The 24,962-nt window shown below is 49.4% G+C and overlaps 1 protein-coding gene across 1 annotated transcript; it reads left to right on the forward strand.

Moving 5' to 3' along the window:
* On the forward strand, positions 1–24,962 carry TAS1R2 (taste 1 receptor member 2). Its single transcript, XM_019918966.3, is given in 8 exon segments — positions 1–5,176; positions 6,684–6,984; positions 9,731–10,216; positions 10,219–10,512; positions 22,864–22,987; positions 23,453–23,827; positions 23,830–24,063; positions 24,066–24,962. Coding segments are annotated over 8 exon segments (2,307 nt in total). The 5' UTR covers positions 1–4,994; the 3' UTR covers positions 24,377–24,962.

Raw genomic sequence — 24,962 nt, forward strand, 5'->3', positions numbered from 1 at the left:
ACAAAGGTGGGGTAGGGGAGAGGAGCCGATGCGGCCCCCAGTCCCTGGGGTCATGCCACTTTTGGGGGCTCCCCCCTGCGCTCTAGGCCCTTCCAACCACCATGGCAGGGGGAGGAAGGAAGTTCAGGGCGGCCCCCTCCAGCCCAAAGCAAACATGGCCAGTTCCTTTCTGTAAGCACCCAGGGAAGCAGATGTAAGGCAAATGGGCAGCATCTCCCGGGCCCCTATTTCCATGGCTCGCCCCTGCCCCATGAACTTTGCATAAGTCTGTCATGGTTCTCCATCACCTTGGCAACCAGTAGCCCCACAGGGGTGATCATGGGGACCTCGGGCGCTGGACTGGGCCTTGAGGATGGCAGTGTGTTCAGCCTGGGCCACCGTGGGGCATGTGCTCTGGGTGCAGCCCTGAAGGAGAACTGCAGGGCCTTGGTGTTCCTGGACATTTGTTCTCAGGGCAGCCAGTGCCCTAGCCTCACCCACTTGCCCTTCTTAGGTGATGTCAAGGCTAGAGGGGACCGCGGAGATCATCCAGCCCAGGGCACCTCAAGGGTCACAGACTGAGCCTTGTGTCATCCTGGATCTGGGCGCACGGCTGCATTTGTCGGTGTGTGTATTAGTGTCCAGGGTTTTCATCAGAATCTCAAAAGGATCCTTGCCCCTGAAATGTTAAGAAGCACCGAGTCCATTTTACAGGTGGGGAGACTGAGGCCCAGAGAATGGAAGCCACTTGTGTGAGGGCAGCCTTCAGGTTGGGGCAGAGCTGAACCAGAAGCCAAGCCTTCTGACTTTCTATCCAGAGCTCCTTCTTCAGATTTTAGTCTTCAGAGAAGATCATCCATCTGGACTAATAGCCCCCCTAAGCAGGGGGACCCCATCATTCCTTCCTCACTGGAGCGCCTTGGTCAACACCATTCCCATGAGCCCCCATTAGGGTCTTGGATTCCTCCAATCCACATACTTGCCATGTGGCTTTGAATAAGTTACTGTCCCTCTCTGAACCTCAGTCTCCTCATCTGAAAAATGGAGAGATGATAACAGCACCTCAAAAGGTAGTGAGAATAAAATGGGACGGCAGCCTGGCGTAGAATGAGCCCTGCAAACGTGTTAATGATAGAAATAACTTGTGCTCATTATCTCCATCCTCCTCCCATTCTTCGTGGCACAGACGCTGCCTCCCCCATGGAGCTCTTGGCTGGCCCACGCCTTCCCTCCTCCTTACCCCTTCTTGACAGCCAGCACAGCGTGGGTCATCATAGAGCTGTCCTGACATGCTTTTGACTTGATTGGAGTCCAGGGGAAATCCACCTGCTTTTCCGGCCCTTTGGCGACTGGCCCTCTCTGGGCCTCAGTTTCCCCATCTGTATAATCGGTAGGTTTGTGGAGCTCTGCAGACCCTCTCAGCTCTGATACAATACGCCACACTATGGATGGCCCTGGTGCCCCTGGCATCTTCCAGCATGTGCTGCCTTCACGAGCACATGGCCCTGATTTCTGTCTCCAGACCACAAGCCGTATCCCTTGTGTGTCCTGGCTGTGTCCCTTGTGCCCCACCCAGCCCTGGCACATAGTGGGCTCTGCTAGTGCCCTCTGGATGCATGGCTTTCTCAGCCACTCTTGTCCTCCACAACGCCACACCCAGGGGGCTCCAGTTAACTTAGATGCTCTTTTTCTCTACCAACCCCTTACCCCCAAGCTTTGCTAAATAATCTGACTTGACTGGGAGTCTCCAGAACATTCCAGGGCCACCCAGCAACTGGCATCTTTATTCTCCGTCTTCAAACTGACGCACACACTCATCGTGCCTGGAACTGGTCCTTCACCAACACCTTGGCCTTGAGGTGGGACCTGCACTGGGAGAGGGCGGCACCAGTCCCCACCCCCGTGGTGGGTGTAGCGGTGACAGCTCCTGAGGGCAGAACACACCCAAATCACACAGTACAGGGTTGAGAGCTTGGCAGCCTGGGTCTAAATTCTAGTGTCATTGGGAATTCCCTGGCGGTCCAGCGGTTAGGACCCGGTGCTTTCACTGCTGTGGGCCCGGGTTCAGTCCCTCGACCGGGAACTAAGATCCCGCAAGCTGTGTGGTGCGGCCAAAAAAATTAAAATAAATAAATAAATAAATTCTAGCGTCACTCCCTATTAAATGTGTGCTTTTCGGCAAGTTGCTTAACTGTTCAGCTTCAGTTTCTTCACTTTAAAAATGAGAGTAATAGGGCTTCCCTGGTGGCGCAGTGGTTGGGAGTCCGCCTACCGATGCAGGGGACACGGGTTTGTGCCCTGGTCCGGGAAGATCCCACATGCCGCGGAGCAGCTAGGCCCGTGAGCCATGGCCGCTGAGCCTGCGCGTCCGGAGCCCGTGCTCTGCAACGGGAGAGGCCACAACAGTGAGAGGCCCGCGTACTGCAAAAAAAAAAAAAAAAAAAAAAAAAAAAGGAGTAATAATGGCTGCTTTGCAGGGTAGCTAAACGATACGATGCATAAAAAGTGCTTGGCACTGTGCCTGGCATATAATACATCCCAGAAAAGTGCCATTTAGTTATTGCCTTCACGACTCCCTAAGTATCTGGCAGGGCAGAGGACAGTGGTCTCGGGGGCTCCTAGAACGCCACCAGGGACCACGTTCCAAGGAGGCCAATGTGGCTGTAGTTCGGGGCACACAGCGCAGGAGAGAGCAGGCGGGGAAGGATGGGTGAGCTGGGGCCAAGCTGGGGAGGCCTTGAAAGCCAAGGCCGGGAGCTCGGCTGTGATCCTATGGCAATGTGGAGTCCCAGGGGGTGTTAGAGCCGAGGTGTGATAGACTCAGAGCTGTCCTTCAGGGAGTTAAACTGTCAACCTGAGGCAGACGGGGAGGTCCAGACAGGAAGTTATCAGGGTCTGAGCTTGGGGTGTGGCAGAAGGGGGAGGAGTCTGGAGAGAACCGATAGACACTGTGAATTAGTGCTGGGGCTTTTGACCTGCTGACACGGAGGGTGAATAATGTCCAGAGAGGACCTCCCCATTGTACAGATAAGGAAACTGAGGTCAGGAGAGGGGAGAGCCTAGGACCAGAACCCACACCTCCAGACACCCCGTGCAGGGCTCTTCCTTTCATTCTATGGGTTGGATCTCCCCACGCCCCACTGGTTTACATACACCCAGAGAGGGCCAGGGCCAGGCCCCAAATCCTGCATCTTTCCACAGCACCCAGAGGCCTCTCCCTGTTGTTTTCAATGTCTGTGGGTTGACTCCACCCCAGGGGAGGTCAGGGGCGAGGGAGGGGGTGCTCCCTCTGGAGTTGCTAAAGACACAGCCAGTATCTTTCAGGGTAACTTCGAGAAGATTTGGGCTCTTTCAGCTGGGCTCAGAGCCCGGGGTGCCCCCCGGGGCGGTTCATTTCATTACAAGAAAGGACAATCTCGCACTCTGGCAAATTCACCTTTCTCCAGGGTCTGCCCTGCACCCCGCCGTTCACACATGCCTTTTTATTTAATCCCCACACCAATCTCATGAGGCTAGAATTATTATTCCTATTTCAGTAGCAAACAGAGGCTCAGAGAGGTTAAGTAACCTGCCCATTCTCACACAGCACACAGAGCTGATGTCCAGTCCAGGCCGGCTGGAGTCATGCTGCCTCAATGTTCCTCGAGTGTAGACACACACGTCAGCAGGAGCTGGTCAATGATGTAGGTCTGTTACCAGGGGCGCAGTGCTGATACAGATGGAAGAGTCACTGCAGCGCAGAGCAGAAGTGTTCCCGTGAACTGGCACCAGGAAAGGGTTCTAGGAGGAGGTGAGGCTCCAACTGGCCCTTGAAGGAGGATTAGGGTTTGGCAGGGGTGGGCAGGGGGACAGTACTGAGTTTCCAATCCCCTTATTGTCCCTTGGAGCCTCCTCCCCCCATGAGCCTGGGCCCCAGGAGCAGCATTCAGGCCTGTGACATATCCACCTGGGCTGGGCGTTTTACAGCAGGCCCCCAAGGCTCCTGCTAGGCCATATTGTTGGGGCAGGAAAGGACCAAAACAGCGTTCTGTGGACAAGGGTCTTTGCTTAAAACAGGTCCCTGATTTGCTGGAGCCGTCTCCCTCCATTGCACTCCTTGGGGGCAGTCACCTTCAACGCTAGGAATTTTCAACTTTCCTTTCTGCCAACACCCCTGCCCCTGGGTCCTGCATCCAAGGGGGGATACCTAGAGGGGGCTCCCTCTGCAGAGGTGATGGTGGATTATGGGGCTGACAGATGGCCCCCCTCGCCCACTCCCACTTCCCAATCTCTTTGCCGCTGTTCCGCTACTTTTACCAAAAGCAAGGTGCTCGCGACGTAATATGGCGTGGAGGTTAAGAGCCAGGCCCTGAGGTCTGGCTGTGTGATTTGAATCGCAGCTCTGCTGGTTGTGCAACCGACACTGAGTTTCTTAACTTCTCTGTGCCTCAGTTTCCTCACCTGTGAAATGGGGTTAGTAATAGTCCTAGTTACTGTGAGCGTTAAATGAGATGGTGAGTGACAAGCACTCAGCGTGATGCCTGGTTCTTAGAATCAGTGGCTGCTGTTGTGGAACAACTACTATGGGTCAGGGGCGGGACACATGACCACGTGCCAGCCCCAACTTGGTCAGGCTCTGGAGTGTGGGCTCCCTTTGCCCCCCTACTCTGTCTCCTGATGGGAGCATCTATGTCCTTTACTCCCAAATGCTTGAAACATCAGGGAGATGTGACCTGACCTCATCTAAATGGCAGAAGGTGTAGGTGTGGCCAGGTTAGCAGGACATGCTCTGTCTACTGTCAGATGGGGTTCTCCTGGACCACCCAGGCTCTGCTGTGCCCTAAGAAGGGATCATCCTCATTCCAGCCTCCTCCCCTTCCTTCAGAGCCCTCAAACCTCTCTACCTGTCCCAGGTGCTTTCCTGCTCCTTGGACAGTGACAGGACCCATATGTAAATGTCTGCGCAAATCCCCTGGGGTTAGGTTGCCAGCTCTCCAGGGAGGCAAAGCCACCTCTGGGACCTCCACTTCACAGCCATGGGAGCCCAGGGCAGGGTGGTCTGCTCCCTGAGCTTCCTGCTGATCTTCCTGGCTGAGCTGACTGAAAACTCGGAGTTCTCCTTGCTTGAGGATTACCTCCTGGGTGGCCTCTTCACCCTCCATGCCAACGTGAAGGGCACTGTCCACCTCAACTACCTGCAGGTGCCCAAGTGCAATGAGTGAGTCTCCAGTGTGAGGCTGGAAGTGATGGTGGGGGCGGGGTGGGAGCCGAGGCTGGTCCTCGTCTGGCAATGAATGCGTCTCGTCATTCATTGTCAAACCCCCATCCTGGATGCACCCCATTGGCTCTCAGGGAGGCCCGGCACAGTCCGCGTTATTAAAATCTATGGCGACTATGTCCTGAAATTTTGAAACCTGGTGTCTCAATGTCACGTCTCTTACTAAAGAGTTATGGGATGTTTGAGCCTAGAGGGGTCTTAGAGACCATCAAAATCAACCCCCTTCCCTCTGGCAGCAGCGGGACTCCCAATGAGTCCGTGCCAAGGCCCGGCTGTCATACCTTTGGGAGGCAGGTTCTCGGACTGGAAGGAAGGTTTGTATTTCCCCAGGGCTGTGGTTGGGTGGGCAGGGTTGTTTCCAGGACTGGGGGGGCTTTCCTCTGCACTCCATCCCCTGTGAACCCACTGGGGTGGCAGCATCATTCAGAGATTGAGTGGGCCACCTTCAGGCAGGCATGAAGGCTGGGATACTGGAGCCAGCCTGGGATTATAAAATAGTGATCTTGTGCAGAGAGGGCGAGGCATTCTGAGAAAGAGAGAAGGGAAGGAAGGAGAGTGCAAAGATGATTAAAGCCTGACTATAAGAAATGAGCCATTTATAAGATGTTGGGGAAGATTATATGCTGGCTTGAGAATGGTGAGGGTGATGGTACTAAGCATGATGTTGTATATTTTGATGCTTCTGATGATGGTGGAGAGTCTAGTGAAATGATGGTGGTGATAGAAGTGATGGTGATGTTGATAATGTTGGTAGTAGTAATACTGGTGATAAGGAAAATGGAGTACAGTAATGATGGTGGCGGCAGTGGTGACGGTGATGGTGGTGGTGGTGGTGATAGTGAAGGTGGTGATTGTGATAGTGATGGTGGTGATGGTGGTGATTGTGATAGTGATGGTGGTGGTGGTGATGGTGAGAGTGATGGTGGTGATGGTGATGGTGACAGTGATAGTGCTGGAGGTGATGGTGATGATGATGGTAGTGGTGGTGGTGATGATGGTAGTGGTATTGATAACGATGGTCACAGACATGGGGTGACTGTGATGGCAGTGGTGATGATACCCATAATAGGAATAGTAGGTGTTGATGGTCACAGTGACGATAGTGATGATGGAGGCTATGGTGGGTAATGGTGGTCACATTGGTGGACATTGATAGAGTGATGACGGAGGTCATAGGGACGGTAGTACTGGTGGCAGTGGTAGTGACTGATGGTGGCCACAGAGATCATAGCGTCAGAGGTGGTCATAGGGACGTTGGTGATCTCAGAGCTGTGGGATGGTGAAAATGATGTAATGCCAGAACCCTCTGGAGTGGTTCCTTCTTGGGCGATGCCTTGGCTTTCCTACCGCAGGCAGGAGGGACAGGCTGGCTGTCCCCTCCACTCCCCTCCCCTCACCTCCTCACTCTGGACCCGTTGCCCACTCCACCCTACTGCGGCCTCTCCAGGTACGAGATGAAGGTGCTGGGCTACAACCTCATGCAGGCCATGCGCTTTGCGGCGGAGGAAATCAACAATGACAGCAGCCTGCTGCCCAGTGTGCTGCTGGGCTACGAGATGGTGGACACCTGCTACATGTCCAACAACATCCATCCTGTGCTCTACTTCCTGTCACAGGATGACTATTTCCTGCCCATCCAGGAAGACTACAGCCACTACATACCCCGCGTGGTGGCCATCACCGGCCCTGACACCTCCGAGTGCCCTGTGACCGTGGCCCACTTCCTCTCCCTCTTTCTCCTTCCACAGGTGAGGCCCCTGGGCCCTGGGAGAAGGGGCTGGGAAGGAGGGTAGCCGAGCGCTTTTCCTGAGGGCTCACCACCCCCACCCATCCCGGGGGTGTGGGATCGGGGAGCAGAAGCAAGGTCAGGACATCCACCCCAGCCCTGGCAAGGTAGCCAGCCTAGTGGTTAAGAGCTCAGGCTTTGGAGGCAGAAAGACCTCGGTGTGCATCTTGCCTCTGAGTCTTGGCCAGTGTGAGGCCTTGAGCCAACCTCTTAACTTTCCCAAGCCTCAGTTTCCCCATCTCTAAAGTGGGATGATAAGAGTCCTATCCTTGGACTGTCTGAAGATTAAAGCGTTCAATTTAGAATTTCTAGTGCACAATAGGTAGTCAATAATGTTACTGTTGTTACGTGAAGCATCTTGCGCGAGGATAAAAACTCAGAAAGCGCTCAATATTATCCTATATAATTGCCTAGCACAGAATCTGCATCACAGCAGGTCCTCAAAAAAGTGCTATAGAATTACTACTGCTATTCGAACTATTTTCACCATCATGAACAAAAAGGCGTGGTCCAGAACTGGCATAAAATATCTGCTCATTAAAGAGCAGCTAGCACAAGACTTGGCCCGCAGTGGGTAGTTACAAATACTTTAATTTTTTTTTTTTTTTTTTTTTTTTTTTTTTTTGCGGTACACGGGCCTCTCACTGTTGTGGCCTCTCCCGTTGCGGAGCACAGGCTCCGGACGCGCAGGCTCAGCGGCCATGGCTCACGGGCCCAGACGCTTCACGGCATGTGGGATCCTCCTGGACCGGGGCACAAACCCGTGTCCCCTGCATCGGCAGGCGGACTCTCAACCACTGCGCCACCAGGGAAGCCCCAAATACTGTAATTTTTGCTGTTGTTTTTATTATATCAAGCACCAAGGATCTGACTCAGAGTAGGTGCTCAATCAGTGTTAATATTCTTACGTGAAGAATCTAGTCCGGGACTGAAGTAATTGTTTCATTCATTTAACAAATATTTATGGAGCACCGACTGTGCCAGGTCTTGCTGTAGGTGTTGGGGATGCAGCTGGGGAAATGCACAGAAATTTGCCCTCATAGAGTTTATCTTCCAGTGGGGAGAGACAGACGATCGATGTAAATAAGTATGTGATATAGGACGATAGGAAGTGAGAAGTGAAATGGATAAAAGGAAAAGTCAAGGTTAAGGGAGGTGGGGCACGTCGGCGGGCAGGCGGAGGGGTACAGGGAGATTGGATGGAGGCTTGAAGGGGGTGAAGGAGGAAGAACAGCCTCCACGACAAGGGGTCAGCAGATGCAGAGGCTGGGAGGTGCCTGGTGTGTCCATGGAACTGGGTGAGCAGAGCTGGGACGAGCGGGAGAGAAGGAGATGAAATCAGAGCGGTGAGCGCTGGGGTCAATGATGGAGCCCCTTGGGGACCACTGACGGACTCTGGCTTTTCCTGAGTGGCATTAGGAACTGTTGGAGGGTCTTGAATATGTGACTGATGTGTGTGTGAGGAGGGTCACCCTGGAGCCACGCTCAGTGTAGATTGTAGAGGGGAGAGGGGAGAGGATATCGGGGTAACTCATAGCAGGAATGATGGTGGCTGGACTAGGATGGTGTGGGGAGGTGTAGGCACTGAATGGACACACTTTGAAGGCAGATCCAATGGGATGTGCGGATGGCTTGAAGGTGGCATGTTTGAGAGAGACAAGCCAGTGAGGACTCTACGGTTTTGGCCTGAGTAACTGGAAGGATGGATTCACCATCTGGGGAGATGGGGAGATTGTAGGTGAAGCCGGTTCAGGGGAGACAGCAGTTCAGTTCTGGCTACGTTAAGTTTGAAATGTCAAGGAGGCAGTTGCAGGTATGAGTCTGAAATTTAGTAGACAGGTCCGGGGCAGGGCTGTTGGGAGTTGTCAGCATGGGTATGGTATTTAAAGCCAGGAGCCTGGATGAGATCACCAAGGGAAGGGGAGCAGATGGAGAAGACACAAGGACTAAAGACTGAGCCCTGGGGTCCTCCAGGGTCAAGAGGTCATAGAGAAGAGGAGAAGAAGCAGCCAGTGAAAGGGGAAGAAAACCGAGACTGTGCCATCCCAGAGGCTGCGGAAGGAAATGTGACTAATCTGAGGAGGAGGATGGTGAGGAGGAAAGCTTTATGCTCAGGGGCACACAGCAGGCACTCAATAAATGTTACTAGATCATGAGAATGATAATGATGGAAATCACCTAGCCTAGGGCCTGGCACACAATAGGTGGTCAACAGCGTTGCTAAAGGCTGAGGTGGGGCTGACGTCGATGAGAAGCATCTTGCCCAGGGCCTGGCATGTGGTGGGTGCCCACTAAAGGCTACCAGGCTGATGACCATCGTGAGATGGTGTACATCACTTAGCCCAGGGCATGGCACACAGTAGGTGCTTGGTAAGTGTTACTACAAGGGTAATCATGATGATGTTAACGTAAAGCACCTAGCCTAGGGCCAGGCACAGGATAGATTCTTGTGAAATGTTATTTCAGTGATGACCATGGTGACGATGGAGTAAACCACCTAGTTCAGGGTCCAACACAGAGTAGGTCCTCGTTCATTGTCATTACTGTGATGTCCATGATGACGGTGGAGTAAACCACTTAGCCCTGGGCGTGGCTGGCGCTATGTCCTCCTCAAATGCCATAAGGATGACGGCGGTGGGTGGAACCCCCCTGGGGGGGGGAACCTGTGAGGCCCTCGCTAATACCTGCTGGACCCTCCCCTCCGGCAGATCACCTACGGTACCATCAATGACCAGCTGCATTTCCCAGCGGTGCTGCGCACGGCGCCAGGTGTGCATCACCAAATGGAGGCCATGGTGCCGCTCATGCGGCACTTCCGCTGGAATTGGATCCTTGTGTTGACAAGCAGCGACGACTATGGCCGCGGCAGCAGCCAGCTGCTCAGCGAGTGCCTGGCCCACCGTGACATCTGCATCGCCTTCCGGGAGACGCTGCCCAGGCCGCAGCCCGACCGGACGATGACGCAGCAGGAGCGTGAGCGCCTGGAGGCCATCATGGGCAAGCTGCAGCAGAGCATGGCGCGTGTTGTGGCCGTGTCCTCGCCAGACCTGGCCCTGTTCAACTTCTTCCGCGAGGTTCTGCGCCAGAACTCCACGGGCGCAGTGTGGGTCGCCTCCGAACCCTGGGCCATCGAGCCGGTCCTGCACCACCTCACCCAGCTGCAGCGCACAGGCACCTTCCTGGGCTTCACCACCCTGGGCATCACCACCCAGAGCAGAGCGTGCCCATCCCGGGCTTCAGCGAGTTCCGCGTGCACCGCTCCCAGGTGAGCCGGCCCGCGCTCAACAGGAGCAGCCCGGGGGCCACCTGCAACCAGGAGTGTGACACCTGTATGGACACCTCTGAGTCCTTCAACACCATCCTCACGCTCTCTGGTGAACGCGTGGTCTACAGTGTGTACTCCGCCGTCTACGCCGTGGCTCACGCGCTGCAGAGCCTCCTGGGCTGCAACCAGACCGGCTGCCACAAGGAGGTGGTCTACCCTTGGCAGGTGAGGTCTGGCCTGTGGAAAGCCAGGGCCCCACGGAGCAGGTGCAGAGTCCGTGGTTCCATGGAGACCGCAGAGCTGCCCACTGCTGTGCTCTATCCTCCCCTTCCCTTGGTGGGTTCTGGGCAAACGGGAGGGAGAGGCCATGGACCACGCCCTGCCTCCAGACACACAGGAGTCCTTCGTGGTGACAAAACAAAATTCCTTTAAAAAAACAAATTAACTTAATCATCACCACCCATGATAGTCTGTCCTTGGAGATTTGGGTGAAATTCCCTAGAATGAAGCCCCGCAGGCTGGAGCCCCAGTTCTCCCCGCAGCCTCTCCAGGGTGGAGGCCCTGGGGATGAGCTCGTGTATTCCCGTCAGCTCTCAGGTTCACGGTCCCAGTTCGGCATCACCTAGATTCAGGCCTGGAACTTAAAGCTGTGTTTTCCTGGTTTTAGGCACAGGCACACACACACCCTACCTCGGGCCTGTGGAAGGTGTAGAAGGTTTTACTGAGGATCCAGAGGAGAAGAGGAGATACACACCAGAGATGTGCGCTTTCTACTCAGCATTAGACATCTCTGCTTAAACAGTTCACTGACTTTCCCATAGTTTGGAACCAGCTGCCTACTCTATCGCTCAGCCACCCCGCATCCCCATCTTTATCCTCCCCTGATACCCGTCAGGCATCTCTGATACAGCCCATCTGTTAGGAGGCAGGTGGTGATGATCTGAGCAGAGCTTTGGAATCAGGCAGCCTGGGTTCAAGTCCCAGTTCTGCCACCACTAGCTGTGCCACTTTGGGCAAGTTATTTAATATCTCTGAGCCTCGGCTTTCTCATGTATTAAACAGAAGGAGTAATGTGTATGCTGCTGAGTTATTAGGAGGATTAATAATAATGTATGTACATTACCTGGTGCAGAGTAGAAGCTGAGTGTCTCCTCCTCTGTTTCTGACCCCAGTGTCTGGCCTTAGGAGAGAGGCTGGGGCTTGGGGGTAGAGCCACTGCTGGGGTTGGAGGTGGGGTAGGTGAGGAAGGGGAAGCAAGGCTCAGACCCAGAAGGGGAGCCCGGAGAGACCCAGGCCCCTGCCAGTAATAGGCCCTGCCCTGCCTACTCAGGAGAATTACAGGGAAATGCTTTCTGGCCCCATGTATTGGACCCCTGGAATCCAGGTTCCTCAGCCCAGCTTGGCCAGCAGATGGTTTATCCCAGGATAAGATCTGGGGGAACAGGAGGCTGGGGAGTATTTAACAGGGAAAGAGTCAGTATAAGGGGATGTTCTCAAGCTGGGTGCTGCTGGGAGCCACGGGATCTCAGTCTTACCTGGACCTTCTCAGAAGTCACTTTAGAGCAGTCCCCGAGGGTGGGAAGAAGATGGCACTGATCCATTGGCTCCGTATCTCCCAGTGGTCAAGGGTTGTGCCCGGGGGTATGAATTCCCTGGCGTTTCCAGGTTGCGCTCGTGTGATACCCAGCAGCTCCCTGCGGGCGTCTCACCCTGCAGCCCCTGGGCAGAGAGCGGCCAGGTTGGTCTCTGCACGAGGGGAGTCGAGTGAACCCAGCCACGGGCCCTGCTGCTGCCCTGGGCCCCGGGTGGACCTGATTCAACCTCTCTTTCTGCCACCGTCCATTCTGGATTCCTTCACCCTCAGCCATTGGCTGCTCTGGGTCATTGGCATGTGGGGTGATCCAGACATTCACCCCCAAGGTGTCAGAGGCTGTGTCACCTTGTCCGGGCTGGCTCGTGGTCCGGTGGCTGTCTAGTAGCAGTCATCACTGGGCTAGAAACACCAAGTGCTACCTTGGGGAATCGCCTGGATCCCAGTCCTACGCCTTCCTACCCTTAGCAGCACTCCTAGCCCCTCCTGCTAATCCAGGTCATTTACCTCTCCTTTCTTGGCTTTCTCGTTTGCTGGCATGAGACCCCCTAAATGACCAGGTGGTAACCATAGAGCCCTATTGTGTCTGCTGGTGGGAGTATTCCCCCTTTGGAGACCATGCTTTATTCTAGCAGAATCTAAGGTTCTGGAGATGAGAAGCCCTGATTCTACAATGGACCTCTGCAAAGAATGATGAGTGTGGCCAATCCTTTTTCCACCCTGTGGTTGCTGGACCCACGTCTTCTAGAGTGATCAAGTTCCTTGTGGAGTCTGTCATGACAGACAGTAGCAGAGTACACAACTCTGCAACAAGGTAGTGAATGTGATTTGAGGTCTTTCTTTTTAAATGTGGGCATTGACAGCTAGACACTTCCCTCTAAGTACTGCTTTCATTGTATTTCATAAGTTTTGTTACTTGAAAAAATTATCTTTAACTATGGTAAAAAAAACCCATAAATGTTACCATCTTAAAAGATTTTTCCCAATGTTTTAATTGTGGTAAAATACACATAACATAAACTTTACCGTCTTAACCATTTTTAAGTTGACCGTTGAGTAACATTAAGTACATTTATACTGTTGTACAGCCATCAAGGCCATTCATCTCTAGAATACTTTCATCTGGCAACATTGAAACTCTATGCCCATTAAACAGTAACTCCTCCTTCATTCCTCTCCTCCAGCCCCTAGAAAGCACCATTCTACTTTCTATCTCTGAATTTGACCGCAATAGATACCTCATATAAGTGGAATCATACAGTATTTGTTTTTTTTATTACTGGTTTATTTCACTTAGCATAAGGTCCTCAAAGTTCATCCAAAGTTCAAAGTTCATCCAAAGTTGTAACATGCATCATAATTTCCTTCCTTTTTAAGGCTGAATAATATTCCATTTTATGGATATATAATATTTTGCTCATTCATAAATGGACACTTGGGTTGCTTCCATATTTTAGCTATTGTGAAATTAATACTGTTATGAATAGGAGTATACAAATATCTCTTCAAGACTGCTTTCATTTCTTTTGAGTATATACCCAGAAACGTAATTGCTGGATCATAGGTTAATTCTATTGTTAATTTTTTGTGGGACTACCATGTTCTCCACAGTGGCTGTGCCATTTTACATTTCCAGCAGTGAACAAAAGCTCACTGTTCCAATTCCTCTACATACTCACCAACACTTGTTATTTTCTGTCTTTTTGATAGCAGCCATCTTAATGGGTGTGAAGTGGTCTCTCATCGTGGTTTAGATTCTTACTTTCCTAATAATTACTGATATTGGGTATCTTCTCATGTGCTTATTATCCATTTGTATATCTTCTTTGAAGAAATGTTTGTTCAAGTCTATTTTTTTCTTTTTCTTTTTTGGCGGTACGCGGGCCTCTCACTGTTGCGGCCTCTCCCGTTGTGGAGCACAGGCTCTGGACGTGCAGGCTCAGCGGCCATGGCCCACGGGCCCAGCCGCTCCGTGGCATGTGGGATCCTCCCGGACTGGGGCACGAACCCGTGTCCCCTGCATTGGCAGGTGGACTTCAACCACTGCGCCACCAGGGAAGACCCTATTTTTTTCATTTTTTAATCAGGTTGGTTTTTTGGTTGTTGTTGAGTTTTAGGAGTTCTCTGTATTCTGCGTATTAATACCTTGTATACCTTATTTGCAAATATTTTATCCCACTCTATAGGTTGTCTTTTTACTTGGTTGATAGTATCTTTTGATGCGTAAATTTAAAATTTTTCATTAAGTCCAATTTGATCACTTTTTTTCTTTTGTTGCCTGTGCCTTTGGTGTCATCTCCAAGAAACCATTGCCAAAGTCAGTGTCGTGAAACTTTTGCCCTGTGTTTTCTTCTAAGAGTTTTTATAGTTTTAGATCTTCCATTTAGGTCATGGATCTGTTTTCAGTTAATTTTTATATATGGTGTTAAGTACAGGCCACTTCATTCTCTTGCCTCTGGGTATCCAGTTTTCCCAGAATCATTGGCTTAAAACACTATCTTTTCCCCATTGAATGGCCTAGAAACCTTTGTCAAAATCATTTGACCAGGGCTTCCCTGGTGGTGCAGTGGTTGCGAGTCCACCTGCCGATGCAGGGGACATGGGTTCATGCCCCGGTCCAGGAAGATCCCACATGCCGCGGAGCGGCTAGGCCCGTGAGCCATGGCTGCTGAGCCTGCGCGTCTGGAGCCTGTGCTCCGCAACGGGAGAGGCCACAACAGTGAGAGGCCTGCGTAGCGCAAAAAAAAAAAAAAAAAAAAAATCATTTGACCATATATGTGAAGTTTTATTTTTGGACTTTATTTTATTCCATTTGTCTGTGTGTCTCTTTAGTCTGGTACCACACTGTTTGATTACTGTCACTTTGTAGAAAGTTTTGAAATCAGGAAATGTGATTTCTCCAGCTTTGCTCTTTTTCAAGATTGTTTTGGCTATTCAGGGTCCCTTGAGATTCCATATGAATTTCAGTTTTTGTATTTCTGCAAAAAAACCTCATTGGAATTTTGATAAGAACTACATTAAATCTGTAGATTGCTTTGGGTAGTATTGACATCAAAACAATATTAAGTCTGCCAATCCGTAAACATGGGATGTCTTTCCATTTATTTATGTCTTCTTTAATTTCTTTTAGAAATGTTTTGTAGTGTTCATTGTACAAGTCTTTCCCTCCTTGGTTAATTCCTAAGTATTTTATTCTTTTTGATGCTATTGTAAATAGAATTATTTTCTTAATTTCCTTTTTGAATTATTCATTGTTACTGTGTAGAAAACAACTGATTTTTGTGTGTTGACTTTGTGTCTTGATACTTTGCAGAGTTCACTTATTGGTCCTAACAATTTTTTTGCAGAATCTTTAGGATATTTTACATATAAGATATCATCTGTGAGAAGGTAATTTTATTGATTACTTTCCAATTTAGATGACTTACTTTTTTCTTGCCTAATTGCTCTGGCTAGGACCTCCAGTACTGTGTTAATAGAAGGGGTGAAACTGTACATCTTTGCCTTGTTCCTGATTTTAGAGGAAGAGCTTTCAGTCCTTCTCCATTGAATATGATATTCACTGTTGGCTTTTCACATAGAGCTTTTATTATGTTGAGGTAGTTTTCCTCTACTTCTTGTTTGTTGAGTGTTTTTCTATCATGAAAGAGTCAAATACTTTTCCTTCATCAATTGAGATGATCATGTGTTTTATTAAATTTATTTATTTTTGATTGAAGTATACTTGATGTACAATATTATATAAGTTACAGGGGCACAATATAGTGATTCACAATTTTTAAAGATTATACTCCATTTATAGTTATTATAAAATATTGGCTATATTCCCTATGTTGTACAATGTTTCCTTGTAGCTTATTTTATACATAGTAGTTTGTACCTCTTAATCCCCTACCCCATATTGACCCTCTTCTCTTCCCCTTTTCCCATTGGTAACCACTAGTTTGTTCTCTATATCTGTGAGTCTGTTTCTTTTTTGTTATATTCACTAGCTTGTTGTATTCTTTAGATTTCACATATAAGTGATACTATACAGTATTTGTCTTTGTCTGACTTATTTCACTAGCATAACATCATCCAAGTCCATCAGTGTTGTTGCAAATTTCATTCTTTCTTATGACTGAGGAACATGTGTTTTTTTCCCTTCATTTTGTTAATGTGGTGTATTACATTGATTGATTTTCGTATGTTGAACTATCTTTGTATTACAGGAATAAATCCCATGTGATCATGGTGTATAATCCTTTTAGTATGCTGCTGAATTCAGTCTGCTAGTATTTTGTTGAGAATTTTTGCATCGATATTCATAAGGGATATTGGTTTGTAATTTTCTTTTCTTGAAGTCTTTTTGACTGGCTTTGTTATCAGATTGATGCTGGCCTCATAGAATGAGTTAAGGAGAGTTCCTTCCTCTTTAGTTTTTGGTAGAATTCACCAGTGAAGCCATCAGATCCAGGACTTTTCTTTGTGGGGGGATTTTTTGATTACTGATTCAATCTCCTCATTAGTTATAGGTCTATTCAGATTTTCTATTTCTTCATGATTTAGTATTAGTAGATTTTGTGTTTCTAGGAATTTGTTTCATCTAGTTTATCCAATTTGTTGGTGTATAATTGCTTATAGTACTCTCTTATAATTGTTTTTATTTCTGTAGAATCAGTGGGAATGTCCTCACTTTCATTTCTGATTTTAGTAATTTGAATCCTCTCTTTTTTTCTTAGCCATTTTAGCTAGAGGTTTGTCAATTTTGCTGATCTTTTCAAAGAACCAACTTTTGGCTTAATCGATTTTCTCTAATATTTTTCTATTTTTTAATTTGTTTCACTCTGCTTTAATCTTTATTATTTCCTTCCTTCTGCTAGTTTCAGGTTTAGTTTGATCTTCTTTTTCTAGTTCCTTAAGCTGTAAAGTTAGGTTGTTGTTTTGAGATCTTTCTTGTTTTCCAATGTAAGTGTTTATAGCTTTAAATTCCCCCCTTAGCACTGCTTTGCTGTATCCCGTTTTGTTCATTGTGTTTTCATTTTCATTCATCTTTAAGTATTTTCTAATCCCATTTGTGAGTTCTTTGATTCGTTGGTTGTGTAAGAGCATTGTTTAATTTTCACAAATTTTCCAGTTTTCATTCTGTTATTGATTTTTAACTTCATCCTATTGTGGTCAGAGAAGATACTTTGTGTGATATCTATCTTTTTAAAATTTATTTTTATTTATTATTATATTTATTTATTTATTTATTTTTGCGGTATGCGGGCCTCTCACTGTTGTGGCCCCCCCTGCTGCGGAGCACAGGCTCCGGACGCGCAGGCTCAGCGGCCATGGCCCAGCCGCTCCACGGCATGCGGGACCCCCCCCGGACCGGGGCATGAACCCGCGTCCCTTGTATTGGCAGCTGAACTCTCAACCACTGCGCCACCAGGGAAGCCTGATATCTATTTTTTAAAATTTATTCACACTTAATTCATGGTTTAACATAAGGTCTGTCCTTGTCTGGAAAATGTCCCAGGTGCACTTGGGAAGATGTATATTCTGTTTTTGTTGGGTAGAATGTCCTATGTATATCTGTTAAATCCAGTTGGTTTATTGTGTTGTTCAAGTCCTCTATTTCCTTACTTATTTTCTGTCTGGTCGTTCTATCCATTATTGAGAGTGAGGTATGGAAGTCTTCAATTATTACTGGGGAATATTATGTGTTGAATTGTCTTTTCTCCCTTTAATTCTGATGGTCTTTGCTCCATGTATTTTGTGGCTCTCTAGTTAGGTGCATATCTGTTTATAATTATTATATCTTCTTGATCTTTTTTTTTTTAATTTATTTATTTTTGGCTGCATTGGGTCTTCGTTGCTGCACACGGGCTTTTCTCTAGTTGCAGTGAGGAGGGGCCACTCTTCCCCGCGGTGCACGGGCTTACTGCTGTGGCTTCTCTCGTGGAGAATGGGCTCCAGGCACACGGGCTTCAGTAGTTGTGGCTCGCGGGCTCCAGAGCACAAGCTCAGTAGTTGTGGCTCACGGACTCAGTTGCTCTGCAGCATGTGGGATCTTCCCGGACCAGGTCTCGAACTCCTGTCTCCTGCATTGGCAGGCGGATTCTCAACCACTGCGCCACCAGGGAAGCCCTCTTCTTCTTGATCTTTTGACCCTTTTATTGTCATAAAGGTCCTTCTTTTTCCCTAGTAAACGTTTTTGTTGGTATTCCGCCTGCCCCACCGGCTTCCTTTGAGACTTTATCTTTTTTTTTTTTTTTTTTACATTTTGAATATTGTATACCTAAGAGTAGTTTTTTAAAAGTATTTATCCCACTTGGTGTTCTCTGAACTTTCTGGATCTGTGATTTGGCATCTGTCATTAATAATTATAAAATTCTCAGCCTATATTCCTTCAAATATTTCTTCTGTTCCTTTCTTTCTTCTCCTTTGAGTATTCTCATTATATGTATGTTACATATTTTGCAATTGTTCTATAGCTCTTAGATATTCTGTTCTCTTTTTTTCACTTTTTTTTTTCGCTTTGCTTTTCACTTTGGGATGTTTCTATAGATATATCTTCAAGCTCACTGGCTTTTTCCTCAGCTATGTCCAGTCTACTGATGAGCCCATCAAAGACATTCTTTATTTCTGTTACCATAGGTTTTTTCAAAATGTGTTGCATTTCCTTTTGGTTCTTTCTTTCAGTTTCCAGTTCTCTGCTTACATTACCCATCTTTTCTTGAATGTTGTTCACTTTTTCAGTTACAGCTCTTAGCGTATTAATCATAGTTATTTTAAACTTCCTGTCTGATAATTGGAAAATCTCTACCATATGTGAGTCTCATTCTGATGCTTGTTTTGTCTCTTACTTTTTTTTTTGTCTTTTAACATGCCTTGTAATTTTTTGTTGAAAGCCAGACATGATGTGTTTGTTAAAGGAACTGAGGTAAATAAATTTTAGCATGAGGTTTTATGTTTATTTGGGTAGGAGTGAGGCTATGTTTACTCTTTGCCATAGCTGTGGTGTCAGAGGCTAAAATTTCCTCTAATGTCTCCCTCTTTTGGTCTTCCCTGCTGGCTTTGGGTTTTCCTAGAGACTCCTTCTTAAACAGAATTTGAGCCTTGCAGTTCTTTTGGTTGTAATCCCCTGTTATTATATAGGAGCCTGAATGATGTGGTGGTAAGATGTGGGAGGAGGGGAAGAATTCTGGAATCATCTGTGACCAGGTTTTATTCTTTTGGTAAGCCTGTGCCCTGGGCTGTGCCCTTCACAAGTGCCTCTCAGCTCTCCCCACCTTCGGTGAGACAGGAAGGCCAGAGGGGGGCTGCAGTTGGGTACTTCCTTTCCCCTGTCAATTCAGCTGTGGTAAAATAGTTTCCCTTGAGGGCAGGCCTTTGTTAAGGAGAACAGAATGCTCTGGGTGTATTTCAGAATGGTTGCTTTTTCCTCTCCCCTTGCTGGAGAGCAGTCTTTACCCTGAGAAGCTGGTGGGGCTCCTGAGGTTAAGGATGCACCCCTAGAGCCCTCTCTCAAGCTAGTCTGAGCTCAGTCCCAGCAACTGGTCATTTGCTCTCTAGCTGCTCCTACCAGTTGCTGCCTCCAGCAGCATTTCCTGCTCCTGCTAAGCTGTGACTCTTTGTGTGCACCTGTCTCCCCGGTTTTGGGATCTGTAGTTTGCCCCATGACCCCAATTCTCTGATGGACCTAAGAAGGGTTGTTGATTTTTAGCTTGTTCAGCCTTTTCCTTGTTGTGAGGATGGAGGTGGTGACTTCCAAGCTCCTTACATGCCAGACCAGAAACCAGAAGTTCCCCATTCTCTCCTGAATCTACACCAGCAAGGCTTTCCACCACATCACTCTTCTGAAACTGCTTTTGTGAAGGTCACTGATGTCTAGATATTGCCAATCCAACCATCATCATTGTAGTCAACCTGTGAACAGATGTGACACAGCTGATTACTTCCTCTCTTTGGAAACAATATCTTTACTCGAATTCTGGGCCAGTCTCTCTCTTGGTTCCCCTACAGCTATGACTACTCCTTCTAGGTCTCCTTTCCTGGTCCCTCCTTATCCCCTTGACCTTTAAACCCTGGAGGGTACAAGAGGTCAGCCAATGGACTTATTCTCTTCTCTGTCTACAGGGCTGGAAATATGATCCATAGGTTTATAACTTCCAATTTTATATCTTCAGACTGGACTTCTCCCCTCAACTTTAAGTCAAATATTCACCTGCTTATGCAAAGTTGCTCCCCCACGGTCTTCCCATTCCAGTAAAAGGCAACACCATCTTTCTGTTGTTTGACCAAAAGCATTGAGTCATCCTTGACTCCTTTCTTTCTCATCCAACCCAGCAGTAAATCTTGTCCAGCCTACTTTCAAAACACATCCAGAATCTGACCACTTCCCACCTCTTCCACGGCTCTCTCTTTAGTCAGAGCCGCCACCATTTCTCAGCTGGGCTATTACAATAACACCCTACCTGGTCTCCTGTTGTGCCATTACCCCTCATGATCTATATTCAGACAGGGCAATCCTGTTAAAATGAAGGTCAGATCCTGTCACTCCTCTGCTTGGGATCCTCCAGTAGCTTCTCATTTCATTCAGAGTAAAAGCCAAAGTATTTCGACTCCAACTCTTTTTTTTTTTTGCGGTACACGGGCCTCTCACTGTTGTGGCCTCTCCCGTTGCGGAGCACAGGCTCCGGACGCGCAGGCTCAGCGGCCGTGGCTCACAGCCCCAGCCGCCCCGCGGCATGTGGGATCTTCCCGGACCGGGACACAAACCCTCATCCCCTGCATCGGCAGGCGGACTCTCAACCACTGCGCCACCAGGGAAGCCCGACTCCAACTCTTTGAACAGATCCACTGTTCTTCCTCTTGCTCATTCTGCTAGAGCCACGCTGGCCTTGCTGCTCCTCGACTAAGCCAAGTCTCCCAACCGCAGGACCTTTGCACATGCTGTCCCTGCTGCCTAAACAGATATCTTCATGACCTGCTCCCTCCCAGCCTTTACATCTTTACTCCAATGTCACCTGCTGGATGAGGCCTTCCTTCCCCTCTCACCCAATGTGAAAGTGAAATCAGCTCCTCCATCATTCTCCATATCCCTTGCATGGCTTTATTTTCCTTCACAATATTTATCACCGTCTGTTGTATCACAGATTTATATGTGTGTTGTCTCTCTTCCCCATGAAAATATTCATTTCATAAGAACAGAGACTTTGTCTCATTTGGTTCACAGCTATATTTCCAGTGCCTGGCATCAGTATGTACTCAATACCTTTTTGAATGAATGAATGTGTGAATATCAGGTTGAGACTCCATGGGTAAGAGGTAGGATTAATTTGGTTACTTAGGGGCTCAGAGTTAGTGTAGAGATGAATTTGGAGGAGGCGGGGAGTACATGGCAAGGGAGTGGTGGGGTGTAGGTCTGGATAAGGTGTGTGCGTGTGCGTGTGTGTGTGTGTGTGTGTGTGTGTGTGTTGGTGGGCATAGGCCTGCACATGTGTGTGGTCCCACAGGAGGCAGAAAAGACCACAGAGGGAAGGCTGGCAGGGGATCAGACTTAACTTGGCTGATGGAGAGCCTCTTCCATGAGGTTTCAGGGAGTGAACAAGACATCCAGAAACATCACCTGATGCATGTGCAAGAGAGACTAGAGGGGCGGAACGGGAAAGCAGGTGATCTCTGAGAGGCCAGAAGAGAAGGGCTCTGAGGTCGAGTGGTCCTACCATGGCTCCTCTTGTCTGGCCCTTGGTCCTTTATCTGTGTACTCTTGCAACACCCTCCTCATTGGTTGTCAGAATGATTTCTATACAACCCGAATCTAATCAGGCCACTCCCCACTCAAGAGCCATGGCTGCTTCCCACCACCCCTACATTTTTAGTGTCATAGTTCAGTCTTCCACCCTCTCCCACCCTCTCCCCATGCAGCCTGACTTCAGCCAGGCTCGGACACACCCTCTTCCCAAAAATGCCATCCCCATCCTCTCTTCCACCTCATTGCTCTTACAGTTTCCTCTGCTTGTAATTCATTCATTCATTTAATAAACAATCATTGGAGGCCTCCTCTTTGCTGGGCACGCTTCTAGTTTCTAGAAATATAGCAGGGACTTCCCTGGTGACACAATAGTTAAGAATCTGCCTGCCAATGCAAGGGGCATGGGTTCGATCCCTGGTCTGGGAAGATCCCACATGCTGTGGAGCAACTACTACTACTACTACATGTGCCACAACTACTGAGCCTGCACTCTAGAGCCCGCGAGCCGCAACTACTGAGCCCACGTGCCACAACTACTGAAGCCCGCGTGCCGCAATTACTGAAGCCCGCACGCTTAGAGCCCATGCTCCGCAACAAGAGCAGCCACTGCAATGAGAAGCCTGTGCACCGCAATGAAGAGTAGCCCCTGCTCAACGCAGCCAAAAATAAATAAGTAAATTTATTTTTTAAAAAAGAAATATAGCAGTAAAAACAGTAGACATGGCCACTGCCTACCTGCTCTTGCTCACCTGAAAACCCCTGCCCCTCCATAAAAGATGTGTTAATTAGGACTCTTGGTGGTAAGCGACAGAAAGCAATGTAACCAAAAAGTTAGTTTATTGCCTCACATCATTGAAAATTCCAGGAGTTGACCTGAAGGGGAAGCTTCAGGCAAGGCTGGATCCAGGGTCTCACTCTCTCCATCTCCCAGATCCTTCCTCAGGCATGTTCTCCCCCTGGAAACCAGCGGGCTGCTAGCAGCTCCAGAGTTATATCCTATTCACTCAGCAGCCTCAGAAAGTCTCCGTCTCAACAGCTGGGTGCTGTTACCCGAAGAAGGTGGATTAGGTCTTTGCTGGGTGAAACTAAGAAGGTGCCTACAGAGGTCCAGTTCTAATGGCAATCCCAGCACCCCTCCCCCTCCCAGACAGAAGCCAGTTCCCCTCCCCTGAGCATCCTGCTGGGGATGAGTTAGAGAGGGTAAGGGAGCCCCCAGAGAGTGGGAAAGAGGACTCAGGGTCTTTTGCTCTCCTCCCTCCAGATCGCTGTGTCTATGTGTTCCAAGGACTGCCATCCTGGGCAAAAGAAGAAGCCAGCTGGCATCGACCCGGGCTGCTTCAAGTATATTGACTGCCTCTCTGGCACCTTCCTCAACCGAGCTGCAGGTATGATTCCTGGGCCCACATGCTTGCCTTGCCACTGCCCTGCCCTGGGAGGGGGGTGGTCTCCAGGGCCCTTCACCTTTGGCAGGGTCTCTGGGGTCTCCCCCATGGTATGTAAGTGTCCAAAGGCCAAGAATTATGTCTTTCCCACCAGAGGGTGAGGTCTTGGGAGGAAGGAATCATAGTTATTAGACTCTGAGTCAAGGAGTCCTCGGTTCAAATCCTGCCTCTATAACTTCCTGGCTTTGTGACTTTACCTGGCTGAGCCTCAGTTTCCTCATCTGTGAAATGGGGTTGCTGTGAGGAGTTGATGAGTCGGGGGTGTAAGGGACTCAGTGAGCATTGGTCGCCCTTAGCTCTCTCTCTCTCTCTCTTTCTCCTGCCGTGGCCTGGCCCAATGCAGGCCCAGTGGATGTAGATGCTGAGAAGGCAGGTTCTGCTGATGGGAGTTGCTGTGGGCTCTTGCAGGTGAATTCGACTGCCAGCCCTGCCCAAGTTACGAGTGGTCCCGCAGGAAAGACACCTCCTGCTTCAAGCGGCAGCTGGCCTTCCTTGAATGGCATGAGGCACCCACCATCACTGTGGTCGTGCTGGCTGCCCTGGGCTTCCTCGGCACCCTGGCCGTCTCGATAATCTTCTGGAGGCAGTTTCAGACGCCCATGGTTCGCTCGGCTGGGGGGCCCGTGTGCTTCCTGATGCTGACGCCGCAGCTGATGGCATACATGGTGGTCCCCGTGTATGTAGGGCCGCCCATGGTCTCCACGTGCCTCTGCCTCCAGGCCTTCCTCACGCTCTGCTTCACCGTCTGCATCTCCTGCATCACCGTGCGCTCTTTCCAGATCATCTCATCTTCAAGATGGCCAGACGCCTCCCACGGGCCTACGGCTTCTGGGTCCGCTACCATGGGCTCTGTGTCTTCGTGGCATTCATCACGGTGCTCAAGACAGTCATCGTGGGGAGCAGCATACTGGCCGTGACCACCAACTCCACTGCCCGCACTGACCCCGATGACCCCAAGGTCACGACCCTGTCCTGCAACCCCAGCTACCACCGGGGGCTGCGGATCAACAGCAGCCTGGACTGCTCGTCTCCGTGCTGGGCTTTGGCTTTGCCCACATAGGCAAGGAGCTGCCCACCAACTACTACGAGGCCAAGTTCATCACCTGCATGACCTTCTACTTCACCTCCTCCGTCTTCCTCTGCACCTTCGTGTCTGTCTACGAGGGGGTGCTGGTCACCACCCTGGGCCTCTTGGTCACTGTGCTCTACCTCCTGGGCATCACCCTGGGCTACTTCGGCCCTAAGTGCTACATGATCCTCTTCTACCTGGAGCGCCACACGCCAGCCTACGTCAACAGCATGATTCAGGGCTACACCATGGGGAGGGGATAGCACTCCTATCATCTGCCCATTGGGATGAGGGCCTCAGCGTTGGGAGATGGAGGCCGGCGGCTTGCTTGTTCAATTCCAGATGTCTGCAAGGAAGCCACCCTCAACGATTACCACCATGCCCTGGTATCTGATTTGGCGTTCCTCCGAGGTTCTCTGCATCCTGGCCATTTTTACCCACCTAGCGATGGATGCCTAGAAACATTTGCCCTTCGTTCCTTTCCCTCGAGCTGTTTAGCTTGCCAGGCATGCCACCCCGTTCTAGAAAAACAACCCAAGGTGACCTATTGGTCTCCAAGGACGGAGTCCAGTTTGACAGCCTACAGCCGCCATCTGGTGGTCACTGTGGGTACCTGCAGGTTCACGGTGAAGGGACGCCTGCTGGAGGGCTGGGCTGGGGTTGGAGGATGTGAGCTCAAATAATGCTGCCCTGCCTCATTCACTAGCTGCCCGTGTGTCCGCGTCTCATCCCCGAGATTCCCCCAGAGCACGAATCCCCGGCTTCTCTGTTGTCTCTGAGTACGGCTGAGCCCATAAATGCTCGGGAATAAACCTCGCTTGGGTGAAACGAATGAGTTTCCTTCTTGTT

Source organism: Tursiops truncatus, chromosome 1 (genome assembly GCF_011762595.2).
Source record: "Tursiops truncatus isolate mTurTru1 chromosome 1, mTurTru1.mat.Y, whole genome shotgun sequence".
Lineage (NCBI taxonomy): Eukaryota > Metazoa > Chordata > Mammalia > Artiodactyla > Delphinidae > Tursiops > Tursiops truncatus.